General features: G+C 41.4%; 2 protein-coding genes and 2 non-coding genes across 4 annotated transcripts; 1 reads left to right on the top strand and 3 right to left on the bottom strand.

The window, feature by feature from the left end:
- Positions 1–6940: 6940 nt before the first annotated feature.
- Positions 6941–9090, bottom strand: LOC103849091 (probable acyl-activating enzyme 12, peroxisomal). Its single transcript, XM_009125906.3, has 3 exons — positions 8893–9090; positions 7834–8687; positions 6941–7643 (listed from the first exon to the last, which is right to left on the bottom strand). The coding sequence occupies exons 1-3, from the start codon at positions 9088–9090 to the stop codon at positions 6941–6943; spliced, it is 1755 nt and encodes a 584-aa protein (XP_009124154.1).
- Positions 9091–13411: 4321 nt separating this feature from the next.
- On the top strand, positions 13412–15232 carry LOC108870521. The gene is made up of 2 exons (XM_018656007.1): positions 13412–13592; positions 13731–15232. The coding sequence occupies exons 1-2, from the start codon at positions 13412–13414 to the stop codon at positions 15230–15232; spliced, it is 1683 nt and encodes a 560-aa protein (XP_018511523.1).
- A 2945-nt stretch (positions 15233–18177) lies between these two features.
- On the bottom strand, positions 18178–18283 carry LOC117126319. Its single transcript, XR_004448894.1, has one exon. It is a non-coding gene; the product is annotated as a small nucleolar RNA R71 (small nucleolar RNA).
- An 8215-nt stretch (positions 18284–26498) lies between these two features.
- LOC117126304 lies at positions 26499–26605 on the bottom strand. Its single transcript, XR_004448879.1, has one exon. It is a non-coding gene; the product is annotated as a small nucleolar RNA R71 (small nucleolar RNA).
- Positions 26606–26932: the final 327 nt, after the last annotated feature.

Genomic DNA, 26932 nt, shown 5'->3' with positions numbered 1-26932 from the left:
TAAGACATCATCCTCTTCAGCTGGTTCCTTTCTAAGTTCTTCATCTCTATCGCCATCAACTGACTTGTCCATGATCACATCATTAGATGACCTAACATCAAATTCAGATCCCTCAGTCCACAGGATCTCATAATAGTCGAATGTATTAAAAATCCCAGAATCAAAATAGCTTTCAAAACCTTATTAGTTGCAGTGGCCATTAGATCGGCCTTGGGGTCTACCCTTGATATACCAGGGGAACATCAAACTCTAGGTAACGTCATAGTTTTTAATGAACATCAAACTTCATGTAACATCATCCTCCTCATCACTGGGAAGCTCGCAGGCTCAAATTAAAGATTTCGCGTTACTGTGTATTAATTGGGAGAAAAATTGTACAACACATACTCGCAGAACCTTACCTCGCCTGCATACACAGCAAAGAAGTTCTCAAAATTATGGGCAAAATGCATGATGGCCAATTCGGATTTCACTAAAGAAAAAAACAATGATACTTCTGCCAACTATTGTGAAAGAATGATAGATGTACTCCCTCTAGTGCAAAAATGCCATCTCCGCACTCCAATAGGTTCATTCTCTATAAAATGTGTAATAACCAAACCTTGAGAATATTGCGAGTTTTCCCATATCTAAACCAAATCATGTTTTGATTTTGATAGTTTCGAAATCAAAATACTGCAGGAATAAAAGATTCAGCATCAACCACTTTGGACTGTTCGATCAAAGATCAAAAATTTAAAAGTAACGGCGAGGAGCGGTCTGGAGAAAAGAGCTAATTTAGAGCAGTTGGATTATGAGTAATAATTACCAATCTAATGGACGAGATAGAAGCGTTTAAAAGTCCCGCTTCAGAAGCACCCACCCATTAAACATGACCCACATGTCATTTAATGAGCCCGGACCAACCGTTGGAACAAGATTTAGCACATAAATCCGGCCCGGTAATGTCTCAATGGAAACACGTTAAACTGAAAATCTTATAACATAAAGTAGAAAGGGATTCTCTTTTCCTCTTGCCACCTCATCAAATAGGGCAAGGAGAGCATTACACGTGTCCAATACTCTTTATTTTTAAACTTTCAGTTCTGATTTTATCTGGGATTCGTCAGATTAACTAAATTGGCTTACCACGTTTTTAAAGTGGGCTGATGAAAATAATTAACAAAGCCTGATAGTCACCCCTTCATCTTCAAGAGTCGTGACCTTTGATTTCAAGGATTTCAAAATGTTCGATTCACGTTAAGAATTGCTTTGTGGATCTGCAATGCTTTAGATTTCTAGGGTTCTTCGTTTCAGTCCATCTTCTTCCACCGACAGTGGAAATCCAGCCAGTGACGAATATTGCCAGTCATGGAAGCCATCGTCCGCATCGAATCAGTTCCAGTTCTTCTCCCCTGCTTTAGAAAGCTGGCACCGTTACGAAACTCCACGCAATCAATCATTGTCATTAACCTTCTAATTGACTCCATCTCCTCACTCCTTCCACGATTTCATATTCAATGCATCCTCTCCCTTCTTCCAGTCGGTTAATCTGCAGCTATAAATATGTAAGTTCCTTCCCGTAAAATTCATTATTTCGTTCTTCACAATTCTTAATTTGGATATGTTCTTAAAGAGAGACTTAAACAGTTCATGAGCGAAGAACTGTCAGTGTCCTTGTTGGGGTCAAAATCGTTCACAACGGAATCAATGCTTGAAAGTCCGTAAAACTCAGCATGAACGTTTTTACGAAAAAGTAATCTTCGTAAAGATATCTTTACAAAGAGCCTTGCGGTAAGAGCTTGTTCAAATCTCAATCGAACCACTAAATACCGATTGTCCGAAGGAAACAGACATGTATCCAATTCGGCTGCGGACAAACTCGAGTACGGCAATCGGACCACGGACAAGCCAAGCTCGATCGATACGCGGCGACCAAGCATGGACACAGCTCGGTCGCTACGTAGCGACCGAGCTCGAACCAAGCTCGGTCGCTACGTAGCGACCGAGTGTCCGTCTCGCTTGAACTCTACGTGTGTTCTGTTCGGTTGTTACGTAGCGACCGAACTCTTCCGAAACATCGATACGACACCAATTCATGCATTCTCGTCTATCCTACGATGCTATCTCCCGAAGACCGTAGCGAACTCAGTTCATTTCTTCCGACCATTCTAAGACATCAATCAAACTTTGCGGTAAAAACCGCGGAAAGTTTGTTCTTTATCGAAAGAAGTCGTAATAAACGTTTCGAGTTGGAAGACGGCCCAAAGGGATCTAAGACACGACTCGAGGCCCAGCTTACGATTTCTTAACCAAAAGCCCATAAACTGTATGACGGTTTACGCTTGGCGCGCAAGGAAGGATAAATGTCAAGTTTCCGCGGATAAATACGAAATTTTGAGGATAAATACGAAGATCGGAAAAAATGGAATATCTTCATTTTGTGCTATGACGGCTTAAGGGCAGAAGAGTAAAAGCGTAAACCGACCTTGGAGCTAGTATATAAGGAGTCCTAGGCGAGAGGCATGGAGAGGACTTTTTAGACTCAGAATTCTCTGCACTTAGAAACTTTAGGCTTTATTCTCGACAAGTTAGGTTTCTATGACTGGCACTCAATTACTAGACGAACTCGCCCAGGCAGTTCGATCTCTTGTCCATCTCTATCAATTGAACTATGTTCGGCTTGATCCTCGAAAGGGGTACATAGGCAGCCTTTAACAAGGTTCAGTCCGAAATCAATCAAAAACCTTTTCTGTATCTATTTCGTCTTTTGTTATCGAGCTGCGACTCAACTAGGTTTGAGCTATTAGGCCGCTAGAACTAAGTAACTCGCTGACAGCCTTTGCGGCCAAAGCTTTCATGATCTTTTGTAATGACCGCAACGCTCTTACGCGGACTCGAAATAAGATCTATTGTTTTCTCTAAACTCGTTTGTTATCTTTTCATGATTTCCCCATATATTTGGTCACTTGTCGTTGGCTCTCGCAGAGATCCGGGACCTCTGGGAAATTAGAGTTTTCCTAGTTTCCTTATTTAAACAGAAATCGACGGTGCGAATTTCGGTTCCCACAGTCCTGTGTTTTGATTTTTTATCCCGAAAAGGCAGAAAGTTTATTACTTGGATTGTTGTTGTTTGATTTTATACTAATTGTACTTGCTTTGTGAGCTCATGGTGGTTATACAATTACAGGTATTTAATCTGACGGAAGTGAAACCCCATGAAAGTTTGGAGACGTTTGCAGCGAAAGGAGATGAATCCGCAAGAGAATGTAGAGAATTGATCCAGATCATGGTGAGTAATATATTTCTTCAACCTTTAGCAATGGGAATTGGTTTTATCAAGTTTGTGGCAATGGCGTTGTGTTCTTGATTGTCTTGATGAGAAACACAATATTGCTCTATCATCTCTAGAGATTATTCATTCCAAATTATAATAACAATATATGTGAATGATAGTGCTTTTTGTTTTTGTTTTTGTAGATGTAATTATGTACCTTTAATTAGTTTCAGAAGCAATCTTAGACTAACGATTGAGTTTCAGCTGTTGAAGTCAGACGCAAAACTTGCCAACAAGGTATTGATTGCCAAAAAGAAAAGCATAGAGGAAGGAGCTGAATTGCCAAAAAGAAAAGCATAGAGGAAGGAGCTGAACGGTTTCGTAGAGATCTCTTGCAAAACTTATCCAACCATTTAGTTTCTGTAAGGAAAGCTTATTGTTTACTCATTGATTCATCAATTGAAGAACATATTGCTTCCTCCATGTCTTTTCCTGCTGCTAAAGGTTTTTGTTTTTGGTATCTACATTTTAACTTACACAAATCACTTTTTTTTGTGTTTTTAGCAGGCCCAGAAGAAGCAAAAGTATGCTTGTGTGGAACCGTAGAGGCCATAGAAAGAAACGTTGGGGAAGATAGAAAAAAGACATGGATAAATCAAAGAAATGGCTTTTGATAAAAGGTAAAAACGCTTCCTTTGTTTGTTTCAGAACCTAAAGGTTCAGACTATTGCAGTTTTTTTCTACCATTAAATATTAATTGCTTATCATCACATTGTATGCAGTCTACTGTGCGTGGAGTTATGTCAGATGATGTTGTTCGGTTTTTTAATCTGCTCACGACTACTCAGTTTTGGGCTACCATGGCTTATCTCAGCCGAGAATATTGGAAAAGGTAATGCGTTTTATTTCTTCATTGAAATGAATGTCTCTCTACCTTTATTAGTGATTGTATAACCAAGAAAAACTTATATTGAGTTTGTAAGCTTTGTTAGGCGATGTTGGGCCATCACGAAAAGTATGGAGAATGAGATAGTAGTTGAAGCTTTTATGAACTTCAGAACCCATACAAGGTAATGATCGAGGTTCATAATTTGTAACGGTGCATCATGTTCCTCCATCTCTGATCTCCCTAGCTGTTTCCACTGGGTAAGTCTTGCAATATGTTTGTCTTTTTCTTTATTCATTTACAAGAAAATAGTCGAGACTGAGAGTTGATTCTTTTGATGGTTGCACTTAAAAGGACTTGAACAAGGCACTGATTATTGCTGACAAAGAGTTGGAGGCAAGGGAGTAAGACTAGGAAGTGATGCAGCTCCTTATGTGAGAAGTGAGATACTACCAATATAACTGTTATTGACTGAGCTCGCTTTCGTATCAATGTAGTGGAGGTTTTTATCATCTAATTATATCTTACTTAGTGGCAGCCAAAACCAACATGGAGGTTTTGTGAGAGGTGGTTAAGGCAAAGCTATCTAGGGTATCAGCTGTAGTTGTATATCTACTTAGATAGAGAGGAAACAAAAGAGGATAAATACAAAACAGAGATCTGCAGTACTTTGATGAATTAGAAGCTAGATTTGATGCGTAGTTTTCTCACAAACTGGAAACATCACAAAACTACCTTTGTCTAAACATAAAAAGAGTCTTAACAGCAAGTAGGGTCCAATCATATTTACTACTATATAAGCCCATATGTAGAAAAAGCATACGAGTGTACACAAGGATTTGATCTATGTGTTTTTGGATATAGTATTCTTTCTAGACTATGATTCTTCTTTAATCTTCTTCTCTGAATATTCTTCTTCTCTGAATATTCTTCTACTCAAGTCATTAGAAAATTATCAATTACAGTACTACTTTGGAAGAAATCGTTTTACATCAATTGGTATGTTAGCTGCAAAGAGTAAGTTTACAACATCTTACGAACCACTGAATTTGTATATTGAGTCAAAAAATGCACCCACTACAACTTAAAAAAAAGAAATTTTTGATCCTATTTCTAGTGGGTGTAGACACAAAAATACAATGATTTATGTCCTAAAGACCTCTTCGTATACCAAATACCGTTGGTCGAAGGTTATATGCTTATCAAAGTTCTTTATGAACATAACTAAAAAGTTTATTGGTTTAAATTCATTTTTAAAATCTTTTTGTAGCATCATCTGCAAAGTATGATTTTTAAAGTATTTATTGGTTTGAATCTACTTTTATAACTTTATATTATAGTAGAAGACTATAATAGATAATTAATTTCATAATAATATACTTTTACAAAATCATGTTCAAAATAGCTATTCAGTGTCAGTATTACTTGATCCGAAAATGTAGTACATACAAATATAATATTATAAATAAAATAACAATATTTCATAAACATTACTAATAAAAAATTATGGTAATTTTTAAGGAAATAATAAACTAATTATATATATAAAATAAAACCAATGTACAAAGATCATTTTCAAAAGGTAATCAAATAAAAATAAAACAACAACCAATTATTCTCTAAAAACTAACAATAATATTTTTTTAATAAAATTAACCAGTTTGGATGATATGGTTTATTTGAATTTTTTATAATAAAATGTGTATATTATTAAATAATAATTTTTTTTTTGATTGTTATGTTATTTAACTAGCTTTAGAAACAAAATTTAAAATTTTACATTATGTTCATTCAATAGGTTTAAAAACGTATAAAAGACAAGAAAAGTAACTATGGATTAAAATAAATATACATATAAGAATGAAAATAATTCATGATTAATACATTGAATTTCAGCTGTAATACAAGTAGTTTACTTACTTTTATAATAAAGGTACAATTAACATTAAAAATGTAAAATAGTTTTTAAAACATTTATTTTTAATAAAAACAACAAAAACAAATAGTAAAGATTGACTTTATTTTTAGTTGATTACCAAAAAAACTTTATTTTTAGTTCAGAACAAACCAAATATTCTTACAGGTATATTAACATATAATATATGTATATAATATATCTTTGATAAAAATATACATTTAAATTTTTTAAGAAATATGTATATTTTAATAACAACTAATATTAAATATTTATTCTGATTACTTAAATTATTTACTGATCTGCTTCCCGCCCGTAGGGCGGGTTTACCCTAGTGTTCATATATATTTCATCAGCGAATCCCAACTATTGCAACCGAAAGGGCTATCTCGTAGCTCGAGGTAGAGAGCTCCAAGTCTAACGAATAATGACTAAGACCCTGTCCCCTCGCCGTCAAACGGTTATACAACAGACCGATATTTTCAAAGTAAGGCACACATACGCCTTAAATACGCAGAGTAGTTGGAGAAATCCGAGAGTATAGAAGACGAGCCAAAACCATCATTTTATTCCAATTTTTGACTTACTCACTTGAGACATAGAATACTTTATTCCTGCTGTATTTTCTTATGATTTGTCTTTTTATTCATCATATTCATTGTCACTAATATTAGTATAGTTTGAGCAAACTATCTTAGAAATCGAATCAAATAGATCATTTCCCAATATTTTCTTAAACCTTATTTTATCACATTAAAATCTTGATTACGTGTTTTAGCTCCCACATTGTGCATGAATGAAGAAATGATAAATTATCACTAATGAATATAGGGAAAACTAGAAACGATTTAGAGTTGTCAACCAGAGATGTAGATGCATATACTTAAAGCCGAGAAGTGAGGCTATTAACACGACGTTTCTCTTTGTGCTGCTGAACAATATTGGAACTAATAGTATTCTCATCACTAACAACCAAACCGTTAGCGATGTTTCTTAGAACTGGCTTAAGGAACTTCCCGTTGCCGTTCTTTGGTAGTTCATCCAAGAACACGACCTTCCTCGGACACATATACCGAGGCATATTCTCACGGCAATACTCAATCAGATCTCTTTCACTGGTCACCAAACTATCTTCACGAACTCCTTGATTAGTCTCACCCTTTTCGAGAACAACAAAGGCACACGGGGTTTCTCCCCACACAGGATGAGGCATGGCCACGACCGCGGCCTCCTTCACTTTATGGTGTTTGTAAAGAACATTCTCAACTTCGACACTGCTGATGTTTTCCCCTCCGGAGATGATGATGTCTTTGGACCGATCTTTAATCTCTATGTGGCCATCAGGATGAATCACGCCTATGTCTCCCGTGTTGAGCCATCCGTATTTAAACGCTTCAAGTGTAGCTTTGGGATCCTTCAGATACCCTTTCATTACACTGCTTCCTTTAATGACAATCTCTCCCATCGTCTTCCCATCTCGTGGGACACTCTCCTGTGTTTGCGTGTTCTTCACGTCAGTTTCAGCTAGAGTTAACATTCCCACCCCTTGCCTTGCCTTTAGTTTCAGCTGTTGATTCTCTGGTAATCTGTTTAAATTGAGTAATAGAATTGTTAAATTGATCTTTAATTACTAATATTCAACATTATTATAAGTAAAGAAAAAATATTATCAGTTGTATTCATGGTGAAAATTCACTTTTACGTTTTGGTAAATGTCAGCGAAATAAAAAATTTGTCACTGTAAATAAAAAATTACAAACTAGTACCAGTGATTACCTGTTCCACTCGTCTTGCCACTCGCAAAACAGAGCCGGTCCGGTGGCCTCCGTAAGCCCATAGGCATGTATCACATGAAACCCCAGCCGCTGAACTTTCTTAACAAGGGCAGATGGAGGCGACGAACCCCCAGTTAGCATCTCAACAGGTCCAGACCTATTCAATAGGTCAAGCGGCTTTCCTTGCAGAAGAATGTTGAACACCGTGGGAACACAACACATATGCGTCACACCATGCATTTGTATGTTCTTAAAAATCTCAGACGTAGTGACGTGCCTAATACACACATTGGTTCCCCCACGTGCTGCAACTGACCACGTGAAAGTCCATCCATTGCAATGAAACATGGGCAGAGTCCAAAGGTAGACTGGGCAGGTCCCCATTTCCCAACCCATAATCGCGCCCAAAGAGCTCAAATACGCTCCTCGGTGGCTAATCACCACACCTTTTGGATCGGCCGTTGTACCCGATGTGTAGTTCAAGGAGATCGGATCGTGCTCGTTTTGAACACGAAACATATGAGCGACCATGGATGACGTAGGTTCTCCCCTACGGATGAGAGACTCATAGTTTAGCTCACTGGATGAAATAGTTTTAGGGAAATCGGTTTCATCAATAAATATGACCAGCATATTAAGTTTTGAGTCGTCAAATGATAGCAAATGGAGGATTTCTTGAGATAAGGTTTCAAAACTACGGTCTATGCAAAAGATCTTAGGCTGGGCGTGGCGGAGGATTGTGGTTATGGATTTTGCATCGAGACGGGTGTTGAGAGGATTAAGGACAGCTCCAGCCATGGGAACGGCGAAGTGCATCTCATACATGGCTGGTATGTTTGGGGCCAGGACGGATACCTAAACACACATTTATCACTTGTCTCAGAATATAAGAAAAAAGAAAAAGAAGAGATTAAATAATGATGTCCAGTTGGTAACTAATCCATCAGTTTTGCAGTATGTTTAAAGTTTTGCACAACATATTTTAAAACTTTTATAGCACATAATATATACACTTGAAAAAAATGTTAGTGAGGCGAGAGTAGGAGAGAGGGTGACATACTACATCGTTCTTCCGGATGTTAAGAGAGAGGAGAGAGGCGGTCAGACGACAACAACGGTCATAGGTCTGAGGCCAAGTGAAGCGAGTCTGTCCGTAGATTATGGAAGTTCGATATGGATAACATTCCGCAGCTCTCTTCAAAAATGTTATGGGCGTTAGAGGAAAGTTGTTTGCATCACATAGCGCCAGATTATCCATCGTCCTCTTCTTTGTTTGTGTGTTTGTTTAAGGGAAGAGGGATATGCAAATATACATATAGAAAAAAAGAGATTCCTAACAAGTGGTGCTAATCAGTATGAAAGTTGACAATCACGTAGAAATATACGTGGCTAATATTAAAAATGCGCAATTCTCGCAATGATCTGATGCAAAAAAAAAAAGGGTCCATTATCTTCATTTATGTGGCCACGTTTCTGTAGATTTGGTAATGAGTGATATCCGCTTGTCACGTTTTCCCCGTGATACCTGCTGACATCGACATGGTTGCAAAATATTGCAAAATACCTGCTGACATCGACATGGTTGCAAAATATTGACTTTTCGATTTGCAATCCATCTTCATTTTCTCAAGTCAAATATATCTTTTCTTTATCAATAACGTTCACATGTTAATAATTAGATGGTGGTTCTTTTTTAAAAAAACTAATATCACTCAGATTATCCTAAATAATGAATTACTTTCTTAAATAAAAGGTTTAGTTCTAGTATTTAGAGATCGAATCTACAACGACTTAGGACACACGAATCTAAGAAGTTTATGATTAACTTAAGTAAATAATATAAATAAAAAATTGCAAAGCAAACGAAGCAATTGTTTATTTGATTGATTTGAGGTTTTATAAACACTTATTAGAAAGACTTAGATTTAGGAAAAAAAAAAAAGGGTTTCTTTTCTTTACCACATATCTTCCCACGGCTGGAGTCCTCACAGTTCCTTTTCTTTACCACGGTCCAAGTCTGTACCTGGAACCACAAACACAACACACAAGCATATGATCAGATAACCTAACACAAGGATCTATCATTGCATGGCTGGTTCCATAACTAATCATCAAATTACTCATCAGGCCCAAATCTGATCAATTTCGAAAATACTCAAAACACTAATTAAAATTCACTAAAACTCATGATAAATCCCAACTAAGAGATTCCCATAATGAATCTACCCGATCCATATGGATCCTGATCATGAACAGCCCGACTAAGGCCATGGGCATCATTCCTGAACCGGCCAAGGCCATGATTCATTGCCATCAAGTCTGATCCAACAGACCACACCATAATCATTCAGAATATAAGATGAAGTAATCAGAAAGTGGAAATGGGTGTAACCAACAAAACAGATCGAACCATAGACTCGGACGGATCAACCGCCGGCTATGTCCGATGGTTTGTGAACCACTCCACTAACCTTAGGCGTTCGTTCTCCAGGCGCCAAGTCTTTCTCCTTCTCCTTCTCCTTCTCTTTCTGTCTAATATCCATCTTGCTTCACACGGTCAAGGTTTGGTCGAAACAGATCAAGCACCACCACCCACACGGTTTCTCTTCAAGTCGCCGGCCACTCTCTCTTCTCTTTTCTCACATGATTTCTTCAGAGCTTTCCCTAGGGAATATGATGCCCAAAATCGACCCCAAGGTCTGTATTTATAGAGAGAGAGAGAGAGAGAGAGAGAGAGAGAGAGAGAGAGAGAGAGACCGGTAACTGCCCTGGCCGATCGGTGTTGGGGTCAAAAACGGTTATCTCAAAATCAACAGCTAAGATTTTCATTTTAGCAAGTTCTTCACGAAAGACTTCTCGAAAGAAAGATCGAAAGAATACAAATACTTTTGGACGATGGTCTCCGGAAAGATCGGTACGCAAGGAGACATGTCAAGACCCGAGAACTGGACCGCTCTCACTTGTCCGCCTCGCCCATGGGCGAGGACGACCATCCCCAAGGTCACCTCGCCTATGGGCGAGGACAACAAGCACAACGGTCACCTCGCCCATAGGCGAGGACGACCAGCACCACGGTCATCTCGCCCACGGGTGAGGACGATCCGCGCCCGGTTCACCTCGCCCTAGGGTGAGGACAATCCAATACCGGTCAATCCGACTCGTTTCGACTCTCGTGTCCTCCATATAGTTGTGATATCCGACTTTTGGATCATATACCTCTCGTTTTGTCTCGATCGGAGTTACTCTCGAAGTTTTACTACTAAATCGAGAAAATCGTAGAAAAGCCCGAAGGCCTAAAAACGGCCTGAGAGGATCTAAACGTGTCTAGAGGCCAATCTACGATTTACAAGGGACCCGAGCCCAATGGGAGTTATGACGGTTTATCCTAACTCGCGGAAGTAGGATAAACGTTAAGTTTTCGAAGATAAATATCAAGATTCGAGGATAACTACAAAAGATCGACGAAAAATGGAATATTTCCAAAAGAGATAAACTTGGGCCCAAAGGCAAAGGAGTAAATGGGCCACCGACCTAAAAAAACTATATAAGGAGAGCTCGAGCAGAAGAAAAGGGATACGAGAATTTAGACATAGAGAACTCCTGCTAGCATAGGGAACTTGGAACTTAGGTGGTTAGACTAGCAAAGCAAGGCTTAGGAAATTTTGCCGCCTTTCTGTTCTGATTTTGTCTAGTTAGCATATCTCTACTCCTCTCGGAGAAGTCCTGTATTCATACTATTTCATTAATAAAACGCCTCCGAGCGACTATTTATCTTTATCTTGCTATCTATCTTTTTACGTTCTAAAAGTCATTACGCAGAGAATTCGGACCTTCAGGGAAAATCGGATTTTCTTGGTTTTCCTCCATACTTATTCATTAAAATCGACGGTGTAAATTTCGATTCCCACAGTTTGGCGCTAGAAGGAGGGGGGGGGGTCGAATTCTATAACTCAAAATCGCAAACGATTAAAGATACAAGATGTCCGCTCCAGTAGCTCACGATGTCGTCTCTTTCAAGGACAGAGCAATGGCCGACCAGGTCAAACCTCACAACGATCTCCTTGTCATCGAACTGACCATCCAGGACATCGACGTAGCAAAAGTATTGGTCGACACCGGATGCTCGGCCAACATTATCTATAAAAGCACCCTCGAGAGAATGGAAATCGGCCTGTGCGCCGTCACGGAAGGTCCCAGTCCAATTTTCGGACTCTCAGGAGACGCTACTATGACCCTCGGCTCAATCAACCTCTTGGTTAAAGCTGGGAGCGTCGTAAAAATAAATTCAAGGAGACCACAGAATGTCAATCGCCCAACATCGTACAATGTAATCGTTGGAACTCCATGGCTGAATCCCATCGACATTCCACCTATGCCTTAAATTTCCGACCCCTCATGGAGTCGAACCAATTCAAGGAGACCACAGGATGTCACAAGTATGTTTTGCCGCTGAGTTAAAAAGAAAGAACTTTGCGATCGAAGCTTCCCACAAGAAGAAAAGAAAGCTGACTCTTGACGAGGGCGCCCCAGAACAAGACTCGGAAGTCTTCTGACAGTCACAAAGGGTCAAAGCTTTAGAAGGGAAGCACGAACCAACTTGCGAACCGGTAATCTCGGTCTGTATCGACGAATCACGCCCATAACGATGCGTCGATATCGGAGCCAACCTCTGCGAAACATTGAGAACATAGCTCATAGCTTGTCTTAAAAAGAACCTCAATACGTTCGCTTGGGCCGCGGAGGATATGCCAGGGATCAACATCGGCATAACATGTCACGAACTCAACATTGACCCGACCTACAAACCCGTAAAACAAAAAAAAGACGGAAGCTAGGACCGGAGCGTGCTACCGCGGTAAACGAGGAAGTTAAGAAACTCCTCAAAGTAGGGTCAATAACAGAAGTCAGATAGCCGGATTGGCTCGCCAATCCCGTTGTGGTCAAAAAGAAGAAACGACAAATAGCGAGTATGCGTCGACTTCATCGATCTCAACAAGGCCTGTCCAAAAGATTGCTTCCTACTTCCGCACATTGACCGACTAGTCAAAGCAACAGCATGGAACAAAATTTTATCATTCATGGACGCCCTTTCCGGGTACAATCAAATCATGATGAATCCCGACGATCGCGAGAAGACCGCATTCATCACCGACCACGGCACGTATTGCTACAAGGTAATGTCTTTCAGTCTCAAGAATGCGGGCGCTACTTACCAGCGACTTGTCAATCGAATGTCCGAACAGGTTGGAAAGACTATGGAAGTATACATCGATGACATGCTCGTAAAATCCCTTGACAAACACGACCATGTATCCCACTTGGAAGAGTTCTTCGCAAGGCTGAACCTACATAACATGAAACTAAACTCGGCAAAATGTAGGTTCGCAGTCGCATCAGGAGAGTTTCTCGGTTATTTGGTCCCGTGTCGCGGGATCGAGGCCAACGCCAAACAGATAAACACATCGATAGAAATGGTCTCACCAAAGAAAAAATGAGAAATCCAAAGGCTAACCGGAAGGGTTGCAGCTTTGAACCGTTTCATCTCACGTTCGACGGATAAGTGCCTGCCTTTCTACGACATGTTGAAAGGGAACAAGAAGTTCGAATGGTTGGAAGAGGGCGAAAATGCTTTCCAACAGCTGAAGCATTACCTGGCCACTCCTCCTGTTCTTGTAAAACCAATAGAGGTAGAACCGTTATTCTTATACATCGCGGTCTCCGTAACAGCAGTAAGCGGCGTTTTGATCAGAGAAGAACGCGGTGAACAAAAACTAATCTTTTACATAAGTAAAACCTTGCTGGACGCTGAGACGCCGTACCCCTTGATGGAAAAACTAGCATTCGCTGTTGTAACATCAGCGAGAAAGCTCATGCGATATTTTTAATCTCATACCATAGTGATCCTCACCACCTTTCCCCTGCGCACGATTCTGCACAGTCCGAGTCAGTCAGGACGGCTCGCGACATGGACAATCGAACTGAGCGAGTACGATGTCGAGTACCGCCCAAGAACCTGCACAAAATCTCAGTTGCTGGTGGATTTCTTAGTAGAATTGCCCACGGGGGATATGACAAACACGGAACCAGATTCAACTTGGGTCCTTCACGTTGATGGATCATCGTCCAAACAAGGATCCAGAATTGGGATTCGGCTCACGTCGCCCACCGGAGAAATCTTGGAGCAGTCGTTTCGGTTAGAGTTCCATGAATCAAACAACGAGGCTGAATATGAAGCACTCATTGCAGGATTACGACTAGCCTATGGGCTGAAGATTTGCATCATACACGCTTACTGCGATTCTCAGTTAGTCGTAAATCATTACAGCGGAGAATACGAGGCAAGGGACGAAAGAATGGAAGCATATCTAAAACTCGTCCAGGACCTGCCCCAAGACTTCAACCACTTCGCCCTCACCAGAATTCCTCGCTCGGAAAACACCCAGCCAGATGCCTTGGCCGCGCTCGCGTCAAGCTTGAATCCAGGACGAAAACGGATAATCCCCGTGGAATTCATTGAACATCCGAGCATTGGACCGTCGGTGATCGCCAATCTGATTAGGGGACAAATCGAAGATGCAGAGGAAATCGAAGGTCTACCAAAAGGAAACATGGATCAGTCGAAATACGGTTGCGACAGCCCATGGCTAGAGCTGATCCGAGCATACATAGTCAACGGAACGCTGCCCGCCGAGAAATGGGCGGCACACAAAATTAAAACCCAAGCCACACGATATGTAACAGTAGAGGGAGAAATCTACAAATGGAGATTCTCCGGCCCACTCATGACCTGTGCCGAGGGAGAGAAAGCGAGAAAAGTGATGGAAGAGGTCCAATCCGGATCGTGCGGAAACCACTCCGGTGGAAGGTCACTCGTAGTCAAAATTAAACGCCACGTTTATTACTGGCCAACTATGATCAAAGACTGCGAGAAATTCGCACGAAAATGCGAAAAATGCCAAAGGCACGCGCCCACCATCCATCGACCTGCGGAGGTCCTCTCGTCCATCTCATCTCTGTATCCCTTTATGCGATGGTCCATGGATATCGTCAGACCTTTACACAATTCAAAACAGAAACACTTCCTTTTGGTGCTTACGGATTTCTTTTCAAAATGGGTAGAAGCAGAATCCTACGCAAGTATCAAAGACGTACAAGTCGAGAACTTCATATGGAAGAACATTATCACCAGGCACGGGATCCCTTACGAAATCGTAACAGACAACGGATCTCAGTTCATCTCTACCCGATTTGAAGCGTTCTGGGAGAAGTGGAAGATACGGCTGAACAAGTCAACTCCTAGGTATCCACAATGTAACGGCCAGGAAGAGACCATTAACAAAACCGTCCTTGACGGGCTAAAAAAGCGGTTTAGAAGCCAAAAAGGGACGATGGGCAGATGAGCTCGAAGGAGTTCTTTGGTCACATCGTACAACCCTGATATCACTCAAATTACCCTAAGGAGTGAATTACTCTCTCAGATAAGAGGTTCAGATGTAGTACTTAGGGATCGAATCCACATAGACTCTAGGATTACACAGTTGATTATGGTATTTGTTAGGGAATTTTAGTGTAGGCTCTTTGTGAGTATTACGGAACGATGGAGAAGCTAGCAAACCAAGGGTATTTGTATGTATTTCGTGAGGATTTTGAGAGGATAATAAAGAGATAGGCTTGAAGAGACGTATTATTGATCTGGCAAACAAGAACAAGGGCGGTTACAATGATCTTTTAATAAACCCTAGTTCTAGCTCTCTAATCCTTGGTAATGTGCCCCAGTCCATGGACCAGACCGATCAGAACGTTCAAGACGTCCCAGCTGAGGTTCATCCTACCGATCAGATCAGACATATCCACCGGGCCGTCTATCGGCTCGACCCGTGAACGTCCGGATTGGAGCTTTGTCCAGATCCTCGACCAGATGCTCGAACTGACCGAACTGAAGCCCGTTTGTGTGTGCCCCAAGTGTTCCAAAGTGGCTTTCGGAAAGTACTTTCAAAATTCTGGATTTTTATTATTTGATAATCGTTTGTGTGTGCCCCAATGTTCTTTGAGGGTGTTGTTTCTCAGGGAATCTCATGGAGGAGGTCTTATGGGACACTTTGGAGTTAAGAAGACATACAAGACAGTTTATGATCACTTCTACTGGCCAAGTGATATAACTTGGATTTGACCCATTTTTATCCATGGTATATAAGTGTTTTACTATATATATATATATATATCTATGTTTTCTACTCTTCTAGGTATGTTTTCAGGTTCAGGTGCATTTCGGAGTAAGCTATGACTTTGGAGCATTTTGGAGCTTAAAGAACATTTCACCCGAGCTGACCACTTAGAGGTCGACGAGAGGAAGAATAATCGATCGATGCGCATCAGTGCTGACGATCCATATCAGGAAATGCCTCGACAGATGAAGATTAATATCGATCGATGTACCCAAGTACGTCGATCGATGTCGAGACACCAGACGCGACATTTTGGATTCAGCAGACTTAATAACCAAGGCCAAGCCAAATTACCAAAATGCTCTGACGAGTTTTTAACCTAGTAGAATATATACTGCCTAGTGTTTTTGACGGCAGAAGAACAGAGCTTTTGCTAGACCTAGTTTTGTTACAAGTTTCATTTGGGAGAGGATCACTTGTGATTGAAACTCCTTGGTTCTATTTCTTTTCATCTATTCTATGTGTTTCTATTTATCTATTGATATGAATTGCTTTGCTATGTCTGAGTAGTTCAACTGTTAGATCCAGGGTTCAGATAGGTTTGTGGGATTAGCCGCAAACTATAGATCTGCCTTGTTGTGATATTCATGATAGATTTGTATTCATTGCTTGTTTTAGCCTAGCTAACTAGAACTTGATCATAGGATTGCATATTCAAGCACCCTTGTTATCCCATCCTGACATCTATCTATCATATTAGGATTGCTAGAGAGGGCTAACCGCCAATTTAGAATCTTAGTAGAGCATTTCATACTCGCGCAAAGGCCTGGCTAGAACCCGTCGATCGATGTCCTCAACTGACAATCGATCGATGTTGGCAAAGGTGTATCGGTCGACGTCTTAATAGACTATCGATCGACACTCTCTTGTGTCTGCATACTAACCGGTGAGACACAAGATCTAGTCTGTTAACCAGTGGTACATGCGACAGCTGATCACTGAGTTAAGCGAATGAGCTATAATATATCATGCATGCAACAGTTAGGCATCTATGGGTATTATAATCTCCAACACCTGAATAGTGGCCCTGAATCTAATATCATTTCCAACCAAGTTACATTTATATTTACTCGCTTGTTACTATTGCTATTCCATTGAAACATTTACAACCTTTATAATTAATAAACACTAGATTTAATTGTTTCCTAGCTCCTTGTGGATTTGATCCCTAAGTACTACATCTGAACCTCTTTTGATGAGAGTAACACTCCTTAGAGTAATTTGAGTGGTATCAAATTTGACGCCGTTGCCAGGGAGCTTTGATCACCATTAGATTTAGTTTTATTAATTCTTTTTCTTTTCTTTACCCCCTTTCTAATAATCTTTTTCTTGTCTTTTCAGGTGCATGCCCAGCGGTACCAGAAGCAAAAAGGAGAAAGACTTGCTGTTCTCAGACGATCCTGCTCATTTGGAACGCACCATCCGTAGAGGTCAACGTTCCACATCGCTCGACGCAACCACTTCGTCGTCGATCGATACGCACAACCAACCGTCGACCGACACCAGACCATCATCGTCGATCGATCCCAATCGTTTGACAACGATCGATACTATACCGCGTACGTCGATCGATACCATGTCGTCATAAATGGTAAACATTATTATTCTAACTCAGGACGAGAACGGAAACCTGTATGACCAGGCCGGTCATCTGCGTAATGCAACAGGTCAGAAAATAGATGCTCAGAGAACTGTAATCCCTGATGCTGATGCTACAGTAGCTGCTCAACCTGTAGATGAGGACACTCGATCGAAACCACTGGCCGACTACAATCGCCCAGATGAGTACTATTCCAACAGATCAGCTATTCGACTTCCGGAGATCCAGAAGCAGAATTTTGAGCTGAAGCCTCAATACTGCACTCTCGTGTCGCAGATACCCTACTCTGGGTTACCGCACGAGCATCCTATGGACCATTTGGAACGGTTCGAGGATCTAATCGCTGCTATTCGGATGGAAGGAGTCCCTGAAGATTACCTGATGTGCAAGCTCTTCAGATACACGCTGAATGGAGAAGTGATGCACTGGCTTAAGCAGCAACCCACATGATCTTTGACATCCTGGAGCGACATCAAGAATGCTTTCTTACGAAACTTCTTCGATGAGGCGCACGCTGAAGAACTTCGGAACAAAATTTCCACATTCTCGCAGAAGGCTGGAGAGTCCTTCAAAGATGCGTGAATTAGATTTAGGTTCTTCCAGCGAGACTGTCCACGCCACGGATTTAACGAAGTGCAGCTGCTAAGCATTTTCTTCCGAGGTCTCCCCTTACAGTATCAAATGGCCCTTAATACGGCGAGTGAAGGAAACTTCACTACTCGGAATCCGTTGGAAGCTGTGAGACTTATCGAAAACCTTGCTAACAGCAGCAGCACCAAAAACACTGACTCTGAACGGAAGAAGTCTGTAGCCTCTATCGGGAAGGAACAAATGGACGAAGTAAGAGCTAAGTTAGATGTGGTGCAAGAGCTTCTTAGGAAGCAAGTCTGTTCAGCTGAAGGAGAAGTAGCAGATACGGAAGGAGAAGAAAATGTGAATTACATCGGAGGTACCGGATTCCATAAATTTGGAAACCAAGGCGGAAACAGAAACTTCTTTGGAAATGGCCGAAGAAGTAACCAAAATTCACAATTTCAAAAACCCTTCAACAACAGCAAGAGCTACTCGAACTCTTACTACCAAAATCCACCACCCTAGACTCAGGAAAGCAAGATCGAAGAGATGCTTGATCGAGTACTGTTGGGACAACAACAAATCACTGTGGATTTCAACGGTAAGATAGACTCTGCCTACAACAATCTGAACACCAAAATCGAGACCTTAGGGACTCATGTGAGAAAACTTGAAACCCAAGTAATTCAGACGGGCGAGACTATAAAGAGGCAAGAAGCTTTCGCTAGAGAGGCAGGAGCCGACAAAGGAAAACACCACGTAAATGCCATCATAAATGATGATTTCTGGCAAGTGGTGAGAAATGAAAAACTTGAGGATGGAGATTTTAAAATCGAAAGCTCCATGAGTCTCGGCGGATCCCAATGGTGTCGACCGATGTCGATGAACTCGCATCGATCGACAGACCATGATGAAGATCGATGGACGGATTACTCCAGTCATCGATCGACGTCGTCTGCCAAATCGACTGAATACAATGCGGTTCGAATTCTAACTCATGAAAAATTCGCAGCTAAGCATCCTCACCCACCCACCCTCCCCTTTCTATGATAAAATCGATCGATCGGTTGAGATAACCATCGATCGACAGAGTGAGTCCGACGTCGATCGTCACAACACACCTCCCATCGATCGACAGGCACCTCTGACATACCGAGTGCGGTTACCCTCAATCGATAATGATTACATCAACGCACTCAGACCACCACCTAAACCATTAGCAAACCCACCCGAACCAAAACCCAACCCTTTAAATAATTCACCAGAATCTGTTCAAGGAGAACAAGAATCTGAAGGGAGAAGGTTAAGGAAGAGAAAGGAGAAAATTCCTAAAAACCTTAAGAGGGAAGCTAACGATAAGGAGATGGATGGTTTCACTAAATGAGTCCTCAGAATCTCAATCGAAAAACCTTTTGATGAAGCTTACTTCACATACAGGTTGTGGATGTTCTTCAGAGAACCAAAGGTAACCGAGGAGGACATTAGGAGAATGTTTCATCAAGTCAGAGAGAAGATGAAACACATGATCACATTGACGAAGAAGAGTGATCCTGAGAAGTTTGCAATATCATGCGTAGTCAAGGGTGTTGAATTTCCCCATTCAATGTGTGACACAGGAGCATCAGTTAGTATCCTCCCTAGGATCATGGCATACCAACTTGGTTTGACCATCGAACCCTCAACGGAATCCTTCACCTTCGTGGATCTTTTAGAGAAACGATCAGGAGGTATCATAAGAGATCTGAAGGTACAGATTGGTAATGCCCTTGTCCCTGTAGACTTTCATGTCCTAGACATCGAGCTTAACTGGAACTCTTCACTTCTGCGTGGAAGATCTTTCCTAGCTACAGTAGGAGCCGTATGTGACATGAACAAGAACAAATTGTGTCTAACGCTCATAGACCCAAACATCCACTACGACCCCATCCGACCTAAGAGAAAGGTCATTAATTCTGTGGATTATGGGAAAGAACTCGGCTTCATTGGCGCATGCCAATGTGGAGAAGAGTATGAATCGGAGTACGAAACAAAGTACTCGGAATCGATCGACACCCCAACATTTCCATCGATCGATTCTAATGTGTCAATGGTGACCGATGACCACAACAACACGTCACTCGATGTAATGCACCCACTTGACCATTTCGATTCACCAAATCATTGTTACCAACATTTTGCCTTCCAACCTCCAAGCAAGAGAGGACATGATGATTATTCCATAGGCAGTTGGGCAGACAGTGGTTTCCATGAGAGTTTTGCAGTTGACACTGTAATTACTTCACATAATGAAGAACATACCGAGGAATACGATGAGGATTACTGGAAAGAATGTGCAATAGAAATGTCTTTGCAGGATGAAAGACTTGAAACACATAAGTTCACCAACACATTTCCAACATCGTCCGACGCTGTGCATTCCACATCGGTCGATACCCATCCTCGTCCAGCAAAACAACCGCTCACATCGATCGACACCCCGAAAGGAACATCGATCGATATTCGCGCAGCAGCGAAAATCCAGGAGCAGGAGAATATTCCCTCCCCAACTAGGTTTATAGATACCTATATAAATCGTTTTGCACTTCCGAAACCACCTACACACATCAGAGCAAACACACAAGCAAAAAAGATGAACACTCTTCCTTCTACATCAACAGAAAAATCCATGAAGAGCAATCATCTCAAGAACAAAGTTCTGCAGAAATTACTCTGCCATCGATCGATGTAACTGTATCTACATCGATCGATACTACTCTAAACCCTAATCTTTCTATTTCTAAATTGAATGATTATGCAAACATTGATTACGGTTTTCTAACACCTGATGAATTTGGTATTTTCAGGGACCCAGATGGCAACGCACGTGCAATGGATGGAAGGATTTTACAAGTGTCCAGAGAGGACATAGCAGACATCCTTCAAGTAGCCAATGGACCTGACAACCTATTCTCACAGCAACGTGGCACTCCAGACGTCATTCAAACAGATCCTAACAACCACGCAGGAGTCGCCACAACAGAGATCAACCCAGATCTATCACGCCAACCAAAAGGGCAAGCATCGATCGACGGTACAACGGAGACATCGATCGACAGGGTAACACCAACGTCGATCGATAGGATGAACCGACGTCGATCGACAGACGGTATGAATGTGGGAACCGCGCTTTCGACATGTATGGAGCCAGAAAGTTCACTTGGGAACAAAGGGACGAGTATGGAGTCTACAGAGATGAGCGTGGACACGCACGAGGCGTAGCTGGTGAGATGATACCTGTCACAAAGGACAACATCAGGAAAATACTGGAAAGAGCATCTCTTTTTGAAGAGAGCCACATCTGTCTTCCAGAACATGCCACTTCCTTCACACTCACAAGACTGGCACCAGAACTCTACACCAAAGAAGAAATCGATGAATGGTGTTTGGTATTTGTGGAGCTCAGGAGAAACTGGGAGAGGAGCTCAATACATTGGTGGAAGATATACATCAGTCTTTGGACAGAGGCTACAATGAGCTTTTCAGATGTATGGCAGAAATGAGGACAGAAATTGAGAGTTTCCGTCAGCAACTTGAGAAGGAAGGTACGACCTCAGCATCGATCGACGCACCACGTGCAACAACGATCGACGTCAGTCTTCCTACAGCTCAGATCCTTGCAGAACCGCAATGTTCAACACAACACAGGGATGAATGGGAAGTCTCATACATCGACACAAGGATAAACGACGTTTACTGCCCTCTCAACAACAACATGGACTGGCTAAGCACCAAAATCGAGCTACTACAGCAAGATCTGGACACCATTCGCAAGAAGGACCAACGACCAGCCACATCGATCGACATGTGCACCTTCACCTCGCTCGACGCCAAAGTCTCAGCCATGAACGAGAGGCTGAGGACTTACGAGGATATGCATGACCGTTTTATATCACCAGTCATGATAGATTTAAACAAATTGTCTAGTCAATTACTTCATGCCCAAAAGGATATTGAGAACATTACTAATCAAAGTTTTTTGCAGGCAAAATCAGCATCGATCGACAGGCTACGAGGACCTTGGATCGATGGCAAAACCTGTGGAGTTACTTCCTTACACAGCAGCAGAGGTTGACAAGATCACATCCAAGATCTACACTGCTCTAGACACCATGGAGGAACGACTTGACAAACGCTGCGATGACATCTACTTTCCATTCGACAACAAAATCAGTGGACTAGACAACCACGCAGAATGGCTACAGAAAGAAGTCAAAGCCATTCAGAGGCAACTCGCAGCTCAACATCAGATATCAGCATCGATCGACAGGACAAAAGCAAAATCGATCGATGGCAACTCGCCGAGATCGACCAACGAACACATAATCGCATCGATCGACGCCGAGTCTACACCAATCGGCGAGCAGCTGATACACAAGACAGTAGAGTCAATGCAAAAGGAACTGACAGATCTTTCAGCATACGCCTATGACAACATAGGCTGGCACCAGGTCAGCATTGACAACATTCAAGAAAGGCTACAAACATCTCCAATGTACTTGAGAAGATGGATGACAAATGGACAAGAAATGATGAGGCCACAAGAAGTTTCATTGCATCTTGGTCCAGAATGCGCAGAGATGACGTGGATGCTTGCTTTCCAACAAGCAGCTGTTTCTCCACCCAATAGCCAATCACTACCACAGTCAAGCTAAATGACTATAACCAAGCGCTGAGTGGGAGGCAACCCACTATTAGGTATTTTACTTTGGTTTTATTAGCTAGCATTTAATTTCTTTCGTTTTATTTCTTTCAGATTTAGGAGACCCAAGTAGGAGGACCTGAATATCGACCGACGACGAGACGTCGACATCGTTCGACATAGGCAACCACACGACGATCGATGTACACTTACACATCGATCGATATCTAATCCGGTCAGATGTATCTTCCCTACTTGTTACATTTCGTACATCATAAACTATTCATCATAACTCCGGCTGAGTTACACTGGGACAGTGTAATTTAAGTCTGGGGGGAGATTTACTGATATAATTTATTTTATTCTTATGTAAAAAGGAATTTCAAATAAATTATGCTTAGCTATTGAAAATAGGGACTATAATCTTATATTGATTTAAACATGAATATCTAACCAATCTTTAGCACCATTTTAGATTTACTGATTGCAGATAGCACTAAAGATGCTAAAGCGGATCAACCTATCAACTACACACTGCCTTGAACCGTATGAAGTAACCAAAGCTGATTTCCAACACTAAACCTGACATAACCGCTTGTCTTGGGGCTTGGTATACATGGGATCGGATTCTTCAGACAGGTCTGGAAGGTAACGCCTGGTTTAGATTATTTATCACATTTTCTCTCTCTAAATTTCGACCCTAGATTAGTTAGTGAGTATTAAAAAAAAATAAAATAAATATATAATAATATAAAAATAAATAAGATCTATTGTTTAATTAGGATGAGTCTGAACAGGACTTGGTGGCTAAACCATTAAGGCTTGATTCATAAAGACTCAAATAAAAGAGTTCGAAACGGGACTTGGAGGCGGCAATCTTCAAGGCTCGCTTTCGCAAAGAACTCTTGGATATAGGTCAAAAAGAAGTGAACAGAACTTGGTGGCAACCACCATTAAGTTTTGATTCATGGAAGCCTGTCCAATCTTGGTCACTGATCCTGCAATGGAAGCAGACTTTGACTCAAGAGAGAAATTTAGAGAGAGAGAAACTAGGAACTAACTTTTACCTGCAGCTCCAGATACCTGTCTGAAATCCTTGCATCCTGTGATCGATACTCCCAAGGTAAAGCATTCACTTTATATTTATGCTAAGAAATGAAATCAGTAGAGGGGATGTCAGACGTGAATTGATGAGTTGTGTTATGTTAGAAATGGTTGCTAAGCTAGGATATTGCATAGTGTGCTTTTGTGATTAGGACTTTTTAAATGTGGTTGCAAAATTGTTGAGGAAAGATTTCTATGTTTTAAAATCTTAATCCCAAATATTTTCAAACCTCTTTCAGAGAGACTGCCTGTATGTTTTGCTTGAGGACAAGCAAAAGGGTAAGTCTGGGGGAGTTGATATACCTTGGATTTGACCCATTTTTATCCATGGTATATAAGTATTTACTATATATATATATCTATGTTTTCTACTCTTCTAGGTATGTTTTCAGGTTCAGGTGCATTTCGGAGTAAAGCTATGACTTTGGAGCATTTTGGAGCTTAAAGGACATTTCACCCGAGCTGACCACTTAGAGGTCGACGAGAGGAAGAATAATCGATCGATGCGCATCAGTGCTGACGATCGATATCAGGAAATGCCTCGACAGATGAAGATTAATATCGATCGATGTACACAAGTACCATCGATCGATGTCGAGACACCAGACGCGACATTTTGGATTCAGCAGACTTAAAAACCAAGGCCAAGCCAAATTACCAAAATGCCCTGACGAGTTTTAACCTAGTAGAATATATACTGCCTAAGTGTTTTGACGGCAGAAGAGAGCTTTTTTTCTAGACCTAGTTTTGTTACAAGTTTCATTTGGGAGAGAAGATCACTTGTGATTGGAACTCCTTGTTCTATTTCTTTTCATCTATTCTATGAGTTTCTATTTATCTATTGATATGAATTGCTTTGCTATGTCTGAGTAGTTCAACTGTTAGATCCAGGGTTCAGATAGGTTTGTGGGATTAGCCCCAAACTATAGATCTGCCTTGTTGTGATATTCATGATAGATTTGTATTCATTGCTTGTTTTAGCCTAGCTAACTAGAACTTGATCATAGGATTGCATATTCAAGCACCCTTGTTATCCCATCCTGACATCTATCTATCATATTAGGATTGCTAGAGAGGGCTAACCGCCAATTTAGAATCTTAGTAGAGCATTTCATACTCGCGCATAGGCCTGGCTAGAACCCGTCGATCGATGTCCTCAACTGACAATCGATCGATGTTGGCAAAGGTGTATCGGTCGACGTCTTAATAGACTATCGATCGACACTCTCTTGTGTCTGCATCTAACCGGTGAGACACAAGATCTAGTCTGTTAACTAGTGGTACATGCGACAGCTGATCACTGAGTTAAGCGAATGAGCTCTAATATATCATGAATGCAACAGTTAGGCATCTATAGGTATTATAATCTCTAACACCTGAATAGTGGCCCTGCATCTAATATCATTTCCAACCTAAGTTACATTTATCATTTACTCGCTAGTTACTATTGCTATTTCATTTAAAACATTACAACCTTTAGAATTAATAAACACTAGATTTAATTGTTCCCCAGCTCCTTGTGGATTCGATCCCTAAGTACTACATCTGAACCTCTTTTGATGAGAGTAACACTCCTTAGGGTAATTTGAGTGGTATCAAATTTGGCGCCGTTGCTGGGGAGCTTCGATCGCCATTAGATTTAGTTTTATTAATTCTTTTTCTCGTCTTTACCCTCTTTTTCTAATAATTTTTATTTTTCTTGTCTTTTCAGGTGCATGCCAGCGGTTTACCAGAAGCAAAAGGAGAAAGACTTGCTGTTCTCAGACGATCTTGCTCATTTGGAACGCACCATCCTTAGAGGTCACGATCCACATCGCTCGACGCAATCATTCGTCGTCGATCGATACGCACAATCAACCGTCGACCGACACCAGACCGTCATCGTCGATCGATCCACTCGTTCGACAACGACCGATTACTACCCGCGTACGCGATCGATACCGTGTCGTCAAAAATGGTAAACATTATTATTCTAACTCAGGATGAGAACGGAAACCTGTATGCCAGGCCGGTCATCTGCGTGTAATGCAACAGGTCAGAAAATAGATGGTCAGGGAACTGTAATCCCTGATGCTGATGCTACAGGAGCTGCTCAACCTGTAGATGAGGACGCTCGATCGAAACCACTGGCCGACTACAATCGCCCAGATGAGTACTATTCCAACAGATCTGCGATTCGACTTCCGGAGATCCAGAAGCAGAATTTCGAGCTGAAGCCTCAATACTACACTCTCGTGTCGTAGATACCCTACTCTGGGTTACCGCACGAGCATCCTATGGACCATTTGGAACGGTTCGAGGATCTAATCGCTACCATTCGGATGGAAGAAGTCCCCGAAGATTACCTGCTGTGCAAGCTCTTCATATACACGCTGAATGGAGAAGCGATGCACTAGCTTAGGCAGCAACCCACAGGATCTTTAACATCCTGGAGCGACATCAAGAACGCTTTCTAACGAAACTTCTTCGATGAGGCGCGCGCTGAAGAACTTCGGAACAAAATTTCCACATTCTCGCAGAAGGCTGGAGAGTCCTTCAAAGATGCGTGGATTAGATTTAGGTTTTTCCAGCGAGACTGTCCACACCACAGATTTAATGAAGTGCAGCTGCTAAGCACTTTCTTCCGAGGTCTCGCCTTACAGTATCAAATGGCTCTTGATATGGCGAGTGAAGGAAAAGGAAACTTCACTACTCGGAATCCGTTGGAAGCTGTGAGACTAATCGAAAACCTTGCTAACAGCAGCAGAACCAAAAACACTGACTCTGAACGGAAGAAGTCTGTAGCCTCTATCGGGAAGGAACATATGGACGAAGTAAGAGCTAAGTTAGATGTGGTGCATGAGCTTCTTAGGAAGCAAGTTTGTTCAGCTGAAGGAGAAGTAGCAGATACAGAAGGAGAAGAAGATGTGAACTACATCGA

Source organism: Brassica rapa, chromosome A06 (genome assembly GCF_000309985.2).
Source record: "Brassica rapa cultivar Chiifu-401-42 chromosome A06, CAAS_Brap_v3.01, whole genome shotgun sequence".
Classification (NCBI taxonomy): domain Eukaryota; kingdom Viridiplantae; phylum Streptophyta; class Magnoliopsida; order Brassicales; family Brassicaceae; genus Brassica; species Brassica rapa.
This window is presented reverse-complemented; position numbering and strand designations above follow the sequence as displayed.